Below are 11,773 nucleotides of genomic sequence, written 5' to 3'. Positions count from 1 at the left end.
AGCAAATATTTACTAATAAAAACATAAGGCACTAAAACTTTATTGGGATTTCACTGTGTACATGAAATTACAGTATTACTTAAACAAGACATTCTTTTTAGGAGCTGTTTAAATGAGGTATACATAAGTCCTTAAGAAACAGCTAAAGACCAGGTTTATTCTCTTATTTCCGAGCAGTAGCAATGCTACCCATCAGGGGCCAAAAACGTTCTATTAAAAACCCTACTCCTTAAGTCTTCTCTCCCATCTGTTCACCTACCAGACAGGCTGGAAATTCAGCATTCAGGTCCTCTGCTCAAAAATAAATTACTTTATAGCAACTAATTTACATCCCTCCAACTGCATTTTAACTAAAAGCAATTAAGTAAAGTGGTACCTTTTTCCCAAAACGTGGCTCCTTTTGTATACTCAATGTCTTTTTCCTCCCTGAAAAAAATATTCCTTCTGTTCATATACTCCTGGTGTCGAACATCCAATATGATTCTGTTTATTCGTCTTTAGTCAGGGATCTTATCCCAAGATCAAGTAACTAAACGGCAGTCTTTCCGACTTCCACAGGCTTACGATCAGATGCCTCTAAGTAACGTTGAGTAAGTTTTAATTGCAATTTAAATAACAACTACTGATGGTGATGTGAGACAATCTAGCTAGGCTTTTAAAGTTAAGAATGAACTAGCATGGTCAAAGTTGACAAAATTGTTTTGTAAACTGAAGAGACTATGTATTGAAATATGTATTACCCTGCAATACTATTTTTAAAAGGCATCATTCATAGTGTATCTATGAATTTACAGTAGCAGCAAATCAATGTTTCAAATGCTTCCCTTGCAGTTCTTAAGCCTTATTCAATCTTCAAGCCTTATTCAGTCTTTTCTTTACTGGTGGCCTTCAGGGTTAAAAAGAAAATCAAGCCTAAAAATGCATTTTTATTATATTAAAAATCCTAGCATTTATCTGACTGGTCCCTTTGCCATCTGTAACCTTACAGCTCTGTATTTTTTGAGGTTATGCCAAGTTAAAAGGCAAAGAAATTTGCAATCACAAAGGGGTCAGAAACCACGACTAGTATAATACCTCCTGCAAAACAGCACCTCAGAAATGTCCCAATGCTGTCTCTTTACGGGATCTATTAAGTACTATCCAAATAATGACCAAAGCCAAAGTTATTTAATTTAGGAAATCCGACAATGTAACAATTTAAGAAGATCTGCCGCATCTTGATTCTAATGAGCAATGGTGGACAACTCCGTGTCGTTTTGCTACCTGACACTTCCAAATGAGTATTTTACTGCAAATCACTCTTAACAGATTTTATCCCAGTTCTAGTTGTCATTCTGAGTTACTTCAAGCAAATTCACCCCTTGCAAGATGTTTCATCCAAGGTCTATGCACAAATCTTAGGAGGAAGGAACCTGGCTGAGAGTCCCTCACACACACTGTGCCCCTCTCTTTGGATATTAAAAAGAAAATCTTTTTTTTAATTAAAAAAAAAAAATTTTTTTTTCTTTTTTAACAAAATGAACTGCAATACCTTTTTCAACATCAATACTCAAACTTCTTAACAGGTTTTTTTGAAAGCCTAAAACATGAGTCACCCCTATTTCAATTCAGATTTTTCTGAGTCGTAGAAAGCACAATGAAGTGAAATGCCAATTTTTCTTTGTATTATATTGGAATTTTTTAAAACCCCCTCCCTTCTTCCAAAGAAAAGTGTTTACACAGAAATAACGATCGATTCCCAGACTTGCTCTCATGCCAATTTCATTCAGAGTTAATTTGCATGGTTAAATTTGAAATTGTTTAAAGGAAAAACTTGCAAGAGCAGCAGGTCTAGCAGAACTCAGGGTTCAAAGATCATCCTCTCATTCTGTGAATGCTATAGGTAAAATATTACCTATTTTACCAGATAGGTAAAATCCTAAATGCCAACAGAGAGGCTCAATCATTAAAAGATAAGAAATTGCACCTCATCTATAATAATTCAAAAATCATGGCATTCCCTGAATTAAAGAGCCCAAGATTATGACTGCTCAGGTCAGTGAAAAGATTCTTGGTAGCGTCTATGAAGTTTAGATCGAACCTTTATTTTCAGGTGTAAATTTACACATTATAATGTATTCAGAATAACATATATTATGCTTAGCTCCTACTGAGCTCACAATATTTGTAATTAAAGCATTACCAGTAAGACCTCAACTCTTTACTCTTCGATCTTTGTTGAGAAGAAAATGAAGCCTGCCAGTATTTTAATCCACATTACATTTGAGTTCAGCAGAGAGAACTGACTCTCTACTGCACAACTGACTCTCTACTCACAACTTGGGCGCAGGCACAGTGAAGCCAATAACACTACAGATGTTCATGGCATTATTATGTATTTCACTGAACATTTTCCTTACCTTACTAATTTAGCCAAACATATTTCAGAACCAGTCACGTGGATGGTTTGAAAAAAATAACCGCACTATTAAAATGGAAGAAGTTCAGTAACATGACATGAAAGACTACTACTGTATTCTCATATGTGGCACTTAAAATTTTCAGACCACACACAAGTGAACTGTCTTCTGTAATGCTACACGTGTCAACAGAAGGTTAAGAGCCAGAGTATTTACGACCTTTGTACACAAAGGCCACATTAAATTGTCACTAAAAATTTTAGAGCATCTCTGTTGGCAAAGCTATTTTTCAGACAACAGATGTTTGAAAAATCAGTCCCAATAATAAGCTATGTTGAGACAGTAACCAACACTACAGCTGAAGTGTCCAAATACAGTAAAAGTAAGGGGAACACAGGCTACCTGTAAAACTCTTCTGCATCAGTGTGTACAGACCTTTTTCAAAAGTAAAGACAAAAGTTTTTCCATGCTTCTGTCCTTCTGACAGGTGCAGTGTAGTTTCCTGACACTCAAGTTCAAGTATCAAGCTTTCAGTTCAAGTCTTAGCTTTTGACTGTGTGCAGAGGACACTCATGGCCTGAATTTCCAGTAATGCTTTTTGATACCCTGTATTATTTTCTAACTACGTGTTCATTCCCTAAATTTTGAGAATATTCACAGTGTAATGCTAAGTGCACTAACATGGCTTTCTAGTCAAAAAAAATAATTCAAGTTAAGCACTTCGCCAGTTCCAAGAAGAGGGATCGCAGATGGCATGTGAGCCTACCACCGCGACGGAGAGCAGAGTCCTACTCAGACTCACAGCTCCACTGCATCTGTTAAGACCACAAGGATTTGATTAACCCACAAGTAGCACAGGATGCATTTGTCCTTATCTCTACAGAGAATATTTTTCTCTTGTACTTGGAGACTGTTTCCCACAAACCAAAGTCGTTTCTATTTAAAGGAAAACCGCAATGTGGCAGGTATGCATTGCACCTAATTCCAAAAGGACAGCTCAAGAGTTTTAATGTCTTAAATGTAATTTAGTAACAAGCAGATGAGACAGGCTATGTAATAAAAGTAAAGGTCACTGTTCCTCGGGATGGTTTTTGCACTCCCACATTTCGTATCGCAGGTAAAATTGCGCCTTGGTGTAATCATCACGAAATCATCAAGCTCTTTCGTGCACTGCAACGGGACCTTTTCACTCCAAGCATCTCACGGTTAAGACAGAGAGCTCAAATACAGAAGAGCCTAGTGACACAGAAAAAGTACCCTAGAGTGGTTTTGGGTCTCCGCTATGGAAGTCAGAAATCTAGGCAGATCTGAAAATACCATGTGGTGCCTTTCTGGGTCACAAGGTACTTTTCTGACTTAAAAAAGAATATAACCTAGGGGATTTATTGTGTGTGTTTTGGGTTTTTTTTTAGGGGTGGCGAGGAACCTGTCCCAAAACTCAATGAAACAGTCTTCTTGGACAGGCTTTAAATCAGGCTTTAATTGCTCAAAGTGTAAATATAGTAAATTAAACAGGCACAAAATTATGAAAGCTAAAAGTTTGACTAACCACTAAATCGGTAAAAATAATTTTAGAATTTCTATTAAAAGTTTACTACACAATAATTATAGGAGGACTATGTCTTTCGCAGACTTTCTAATAATAAACATTAACTTCCTTTGTGCAACCTGCTTCCTAGCAATATGTGGGAAAAATGCCAGTTCTCATGGTGACAGAATCATTCACCATAATCAAGTCAGTTAAAACACAGTTATTTGTAAAAATCTGCTGCAAATATTTAAAATAATTAATCTAGCAAACATTAGTTCAGCAACTTAAGACTAATTATTGCAGTTTTCCTTTAAATGTTTTTGGCCTACGTAAGCTGATATTTATGTCAAGAAAAAAAAATCTTCTAGCACAAGAGGTAAAAAGGCATGCAACCCAGTAAAAATTGGCAAGCCAAAAAGTTTATTTTGATGTGATTTTATTTTGATTGCCATATGATGACGGTTCTGTGGTATAATATGCTGCAAGAATAATTCACACAAAATCCTGTCCACGGCACTTGGGCTCATAAAATAACAAAGACTCAGCAGACAAAAAACTTGAAGAATTCATCTTTCTTTTGCTAATAAAATCATGAGAAGGCCCCTATAATTTGCTGCCTCCAATCTTAACAGGGATGTATCAGAAAATTAAAAGTATAGAAATTATAGATCCTTATGACATAGGAAAATGGTAACACCTTTGTCTAAAATGTTGAAAATTTAGGTGTGGATATAGCTTGGGCACCTGTGTAAACAAATTCATATTTATGTCCTAAAATAGGTGACCAGCTGCAATCTGCAAGAATTTACAATAAGGCTAAGTAGGTTTGTCATGCACTGAAACGTAGAGCTGAAAGCACAGCGTAAGTGCAGTAATGAACGGGGCCTTACTATAACACAGGCAAGAGGTATGCCATGTTATTTTTAACACAGCTGCTGAGCTGTGGTCTTAATATATTAAAGCAAAGCTGGCCACTTATCTTAAGAATGTATTTATTAGATTATCACCATCTAATGGGATTTGACAGCACTGATAGGAGTTCATATAGGCTTACAAAGGAAAAGATCTGAAAATTCCAGAATTCAAAGATAGTCCTTCCTCCAATTTACCATTTCTATGCTTTGTTGGTGTGCAAAAGTGCACTGAAACCTCAGAACAGGTTTTTAAAATTTGCCCATGTCTTGTTAATACACTGCAGTCTTCAAATTTACACAGAGCTGCAGTTCTCCTGGTTTTTCTCAAGTGTCACTCATCTAATTTAGCATGACAGCTGAGAAACGATGTCAGATGCGTTACAGTTCAGTTTAAAAAACATCCTCTACCTGGTATCTCTGCAGTGATTGTCTTGCTGCTCCCTGAAACCTCTTCATCATCATCTGATGAACTCGTGCTCGAGTCACACGTCAGGTCACTATCGCTGGTACTGCTGTCCTGCAGCAGGTTGTACTTCTTGCGAGCAGCTGCCTCCCGTTTCTGTCTTAAGAGCCGGATTCTTTCTTTGTGCTTTTGGCTTCGATGACCTTTTACCTTGGTAACTCGACCGTTCTGCTTATCACTAGACTGTCGGTTTTTCTTGGCAGCCATTGTTGAAGTTTCACTTTCGGACCTGGATCGCCTGGATTTCCTCCCAACTGCAACCCCAGACACCGCAGAAGGGTCTCCCTCTACAGCAGCTTCAGCTTGACAGGGCTCATTCTCTTCTGTGGAAGACAATGTATCTGAGTCAGCCAAATGCCCACTGGAAGAAGGGGAAAGCATGCAATGATTAGAAGAGTCACTCTCGTAAACTCGACCACCCGTTGGCTTATCGCTCTCTGTAGATGCCAGCTGAGACTCCGAGGAGTCTCGCCTCAGTTCCATCAGTAAGCAAGGCATTGAAGAGAGCACCGCAGAGTCTGCTGCAGTGGGCACGTTGTCTTTCTGAGTTTGTGTCTCCAGTTCTATAGGTCCGTCTTCATCAGGAGCAGTCTCTTGCTTTTCAGAAGTCTTTGGTGGAACTTCTGAATCAACAAGTTCTTCTGCTTTTCCCACTGCCTCCATCTTCATTTCAGAACACCAAGGTCCTCCTGGTCTCAAAGCATGGAGCACGCGGTCTGGAAGACTGGGTGAACTAGATTTGGACTTCAGCAATGCAGCAACCTGCACAAGAACAGAATGGTAAGAGTAATTTACCCAAATAACTCACTCAATCCTGCTCTTCACAGGAGATTGAAACAACTCATTGCTTTCAATTACAGACAGTATGGTTCAGTATCCTATTGTTTTTCTTCATTTACTTTCTCCTAGTGAACTCATCCTGTCACACCAAACTATTCTTCCTTTTACAACAGATCCGTGAAAGATGGTACTGGAATCACATTAAACGCCGTTCACCTCACTAGAATAATCAAAAGAGATCAGAAAATAATAAAAAATATTTTAAAACTCTTACTTTATAAAATTTAAATCAATATATTATAAGCAATATATGCTAAACTTCTTTACCTAGAACTTTAAACATATTTTAATGGAGAATTTTAGCCCTCATGAACAATGCCAGCCTGAAAATTCCCAGACTTGGTAGTCGTCTACCTGGACAGACCAGAATATAGTTCATTTTCCGTATCTATGAGAAATTACTTTCAGTTGAACAGGACCTCAACCTTACAAAATTACAATGTTTTTATGGTAATCTGCAAACTTACAGTACCAAAACGACATAGCAGAAATCCAGTCACTTTGAGCAGAAACCGAGCAGCTGCTGCACATTACAGAGCAAGACTACAAACACCTTCCTCTTCCAGTGGAACCGCTCTGCCAGTAGATCTTACGTACCAAAGACGTGTTTACAAGAAGCGATACTAAATTGTTACGGACATGGGGTTTACGACATCTACAGGCAATGTCTTTTGAAGCATTAGCTATGTGTAACACAGATTTGTCCTCAGCAGAGAACCACCATGCTGGTGAGTCATGTAAAGACTTTTTAGGAGTACCTAATACATGATTCAAGTGCTCCTTGAGTTGTCTCCCATACAAGTCCTGGTTGTATGAGAACCTACAGGCTGACTTAGTTTCTCTCAAATCTGCCAGGAAAACAGCATCAAATAGTGTGGGCTGCAAGCAAGAAACAGTATCCACCCACATCAGTATCCTACATTTTACTTCAAGTTATAATTTCATAAACTGCATTGCTTCAGTGCAAATACAGAAACCAAGCTATTTATCTGATTGATAACTTGCACATCATCAACCCAGAAGTACCTGAAGCACCTTCAGGGAAATTTTGTTTTAGAGATCAATATTTATCATTTTATCTTCATTATTCACACTTTGCCTTCCACCTAAATTTTCACTTGGAATTCAACATAGAATAAAGATCTTTCAATTACCACATTACAGATGAACAGTACGGAACAAATCGTTTATGGGTTTAGAAGTATAGTAAACGATAAATGTATGGCACTTCAAATAAAGTGCAGACAAGAAAAAGCAGTAGTAAGATTTAATCTGCTGTTTTTAAAAAATGCATTTCTGCAGACAAGGGCAATTAGTTCTTGAGCAGCCTGAGAAAGCATGGATGGTTCAGAGATTTTTCTGTACCCTGACAATCCTTCTTCAGTTTCCTGATCCATCCCAAGCTGCCTGCAACCGTATGTATGTAATTGTATGCTGCTTCCCCCCCTCCAGCTGCAGCACAGAATAAGGCTACGTCCCTGCTTCTAAAAGGTGCTCAATATTGTCCTGTCTGCCCTAACCCACTTTGAAACTTCATTTTTAAAGAATATTAAAATAGAGTTCATGGTTCCTTCAGGCTAATGAATGAAATGCTGAATGGTGCAAAGGAATTATGAAACCATTTATGGGAGAGAGACAGCAGCTAAGGAAAGAAAGCTTAGTTAGTATCAGACAACACAAGAAAAGATGGAGATGACAACTCTAGGTCTGTTAAACATGAAAAACCAAACCAAACCAAAACCCCAAACAAACAGTAAACCCAGCATTTTACTTCCAAAAAAAAGAATAAAATACAGACTGTAAAATACAGGAACATACATATAAAGAAAAATGTTTGCCAATACTTGCACTGAATAAAACTCTCTAGAAAGCAACTTAAAAGAAGAATTTCTGGAGATGGTAATTTAATGTAGGCAATAAATATCACGTAAGAACCAATTTATTTCCAAGGCCACAGCATAGCATCAACAAACCCAAATGATGAATATACATGTTCTGAGACATAAACACATCCCAATACTGTAATAAAATCAGTATTTCTAAATATTTCATCTGCAAATCTACATTATCAAATAATTCTCCTATTATACAAGTAAAACACAGGTTTGATGATTGAATGATTGGCCAATAGTTATACACAGTGGGATATGTCTTGTACCTGCTAGTGCAACTGCCAGCTTTGCTCTGGTTGCGCACTTTTAAAAGAAAAATATCTTTTCTAGGAGTTTTGAAATGTACGTGCAAGGAAAAACTTGGTTGCTCAGACACATACAAGAAGAATATTATCCTGGCCAAAAGAAATGTATTTAAATATTCATACTAGTAACTGCAGAACAGCTTCTGCACTATTCATCCTTTTAGCCTGGGGAGCACAAAGGACAGAGCTCGACACAAAGCTAAAGGGCAGCCAAAGTGAACTAGAGACTCTTTTTTCACAAACGTCCTACTTGGGAACATCATCGACCTCACAGCTCCCAAAGGCACGGTAAGAACACCTGTACTTGCCTTTCCATCTCTCTGGCCTATCAGCCACAAAAAATTATGTTTCATCTATACGATACCACCTTGCTAACAGTCTATTCAATGACGTAGGAAGATTTTTTTATTGTTAAGTAGGATCTTACTTTAATTACTCAAACCACGCTGGTTGGATCCCTGGGATCCACGAATTGTATTTTCAGGGCGAAGGCAGCACAGGGATCAGTAACTTCACAAAAGCATATCTGGTCAACATTGACGTGTGTTTCTGTGTGCATGGAAAAAATACTTGCTCTGATGAGGTCTGTACTCTCCCTTGAGCTGGCTATTTAAAAAGTCAATAATTCTAGTGTTAGTACGTATATAAAAAAGAACTTGATATTTATCTCGGTGGAAAAAAAAGTCTGTCGTGTCTCAAACAGGCTTTGCTCCAGGGAAGAATACAGACACTTCAGGGGAAAATATCTATGCCAAGGAAAGATTTGTCTTAAAGAAAGAAAAAAGGTACTGATCTAGTTCTACCTGAGAAATGTATAGATCAGAGGAGAGGGGAAAAGACTACAGTGAAAAACTCCCATTCCTTTCTTGCCACTCACTTTTCTAGTAACAGTACTAGAAACGGTAATCTCAAGGTGATGCTACAGAAAGACCAGTTTCTTACTTAAATGAGAACAACATAGCACTGAAAAATAAGCTGTGATGCTTGCAGACAGATTAGACATTGCTCAGAAATGTCATTCTCCTTTTTCTGATGCACAGATACCACACTGATGATTTTAAAAGGCAATTCCGTAAAAACTTCTGTGTTAGATTTTTCCAACAGAAATTATTTTATTTTCCAGCCACACATAGAACACACCAGTATGCAGAAGCCATTAAATATCCAACTGTACCTTTACCTGGGAAATATTTTTGAATCATGGACTCATTTGTAAAGGCACATAATTTGTACACTATGAAACCTGCACTTTAGCGAAGAAATCCAGAAGGATTTTGATGGTCAGATTAGCAGAGACAGCCCAGCCAGTCTAACAGCTCGCTGCCACTAACAGGGATGGGTTTTACCCCCTACTCTTTTACCACCTAATAGTGACTGCGCAGTCGTATTCCCTCCTTTGCACCAGAACTGGCTCATCCTTTCTTGGGTAGATTCACTTCACTAAGCCAGCAGAAAACAAAACCAGAAAATAAATGAAATTTTCTGCCAGAGCTGGCAGGAAGATGAGGGAAGGGAGGGCAAACAACAAACCATCCCTCTAGAAAAAAACAAATCTGATTAAAAACTACCTGTTGTTTGGTCTCATCACACCTTGAACTCACAGGTTCCAACTAGACACAGGAGAGGGTACTGAGTGTTTCTTTCACAGCACTGTTTTCTCTGAGAAGAGATTTCTGAAGACAAAAAGTGATTAAAAATCAAAAAATTAAATTCAAACAAAGGTGTTAGTAGCTTCCTAAAGAACAACTATCGTGGTATGCATGCTATTAAGTAATATATACTACTGCTCAAAGAGTTATATTGAAGATGGCATGCATCTTTATCAATCAGTAACTGGCCACTCATACATCCTTTATAATATTTGTTTGGTTTTCTCTCAGTAAATGTTCTTCTTTATAATTGTATATCCTGCAATGTCATACATCATAATTGTATGTCCTGCCCAAGCAAACGATAAAGCCTGAAATACTTAATAAACACCATGATACCCTAACCTTAATTGTACATTATCATTTTAAGTGTTATTGAACTGATTCATGATAAAGAATGCCTAGTTTATATGAAGCAAACCAGCTTTTTCTCAGCAGCTGTAGATATGACAGATTCTTACTTAAAAGTACTAATTTTTTCATAGCAGCTTGCTGTTAGAAGTCACTTTAGTTTATTACTGACACATTTCCTCTTATTCAGAGCCCAACAGACCACTACCTTCCCCTGCTTACAACTGTATCACCTTACGTCAGTTCTAGCAATTGTTTAAACGAAGAAAATCAACTAGCAGAACATTGTCTTTTAATGCCATTTTAGCACTGAAAGAAAATAGTTTGAACAACCTACCTCCTCGCATCACTAGCCATTCATTTGCAAGTTGTAATTTTTAAAAAAAATGAGAAACTGTGCCTACATTTTTGCAGAAAATAACATCAAGTACGTCCTTTAAGCTTTCGTCACTACATAAATGAAAAGTTAAACTGCACTGCTGCATAGGAGTTACCTGTTTAGAACACACAGTTAACTATAGAGATCCTTCCAGAGCATCTACTACAGCTCCAGCGTCACAAAAGTCAGTATCTTCATCTAAATCTAAATACGGTTTCGTATTTATACAGAACTAAAGACTAATAGTGGCTCAAACTTACATAAACAATTATTTCCATCACCAGTGGATTACATTATCTCACATTTACCCAATGTAACTGAGCATAGATGGAATAAATCAGATGTGTGAGAGAGGTAATGATAAATTTATACAACTGAGGCTAATAAAACTATGTAAAACAGTTGACTTTTTTTTTTAATGTAAACATTCAGGGAAGCCCATCAAGAACTCCAAATCAAACACTTGATAGACTACGTGTCTAAGGCTGGTGGGTTGGGAAAGGACAGAAGCAGCACATGACCTGGGTACGGACGAGTTGACCTCATGCACAAGTCCACTTCCTAATACAGGAGAAACTTGGCAAAGACCCAGGTTATGTCCTCTTCCGCCACATAACTCTGAAGATGTGAAGATGTGACGCTGGCTGCGTCCGAAATGTCACCAAAAACCTTTGTAGGTGTACCTGCATGTTTTTCTACTCCAATCTCCTTCCTTTCCATTAAACGCCAACATGCTTAATTCAGCAAACTCACCAGAGACATTCTAGTACGAATAACACATACAGACATGCCCAACAACAAAATGTCTAAGTACCTAAAAACCAATCAATCCAAGTCATTAGACCTCTATCAGAAAAAACTAATCTGCATCCAGACAAACGTAGAAGTACCGACACTTCCTGCACTTCCCAACTGCTGTCTTTTGGACTTGTTCATCTCCTCCCCAAGATACCATACATTCTTTTTTATTTTCTTGTAAGTGTCACACATACCCATGCACTTAAAACAACAGAAGTGTGACCAGCACTCAATTTAACTCAAGAGAGTTGA

General features: G+C 37.8%; 1 protein-coding gene across 3 annotated transcripts in view; it reads right to left on the bottom strand.

Annotated features, from left to right (window-relative positions):
* LOC142075670 (protein ARK2N) overlaps positions 1 to 11,773 on the bottom strand; it is a 49,054-nt gene that overhangs the window by 27,608 nt on the left and 9,673 nt on the right. For all 3 annotated transcript variants that reach the window (XM_075137379.1, XM_075137377.1, XM_075137378.1), the window contains one exon: positions 5,253 to 6,069. In XM_075137379.1, coding sequence (XP_074993480.1) covers positions 5,253 to 5,976 — 724 coding nt within the window. In that variant the 5' untranslated portion in view covers positions 5,977 to 6,069. Of the gene's footprint in view, positions 1 to 5,252; positions 6,070 to 11,773 lie in introns of those variants that run through there.

This window comes from Calonectris borealis, chromosome Z (assembly GCF_964195595.1).
Source record: "Calonectris borealis chromosome Z, bCalBor7.hap1.2, whole genome shotgun sequence".
NCBI lineage: Eukaryota > Metazoa > Chordata > Aves > Procellariiformes > Procellariidae > Calonectris > Calonectris borealis.
Note: the sequence above shows the minus strand (reverse complement) of the source record. Positions and strands in the feature narration are given on the sequence as shown.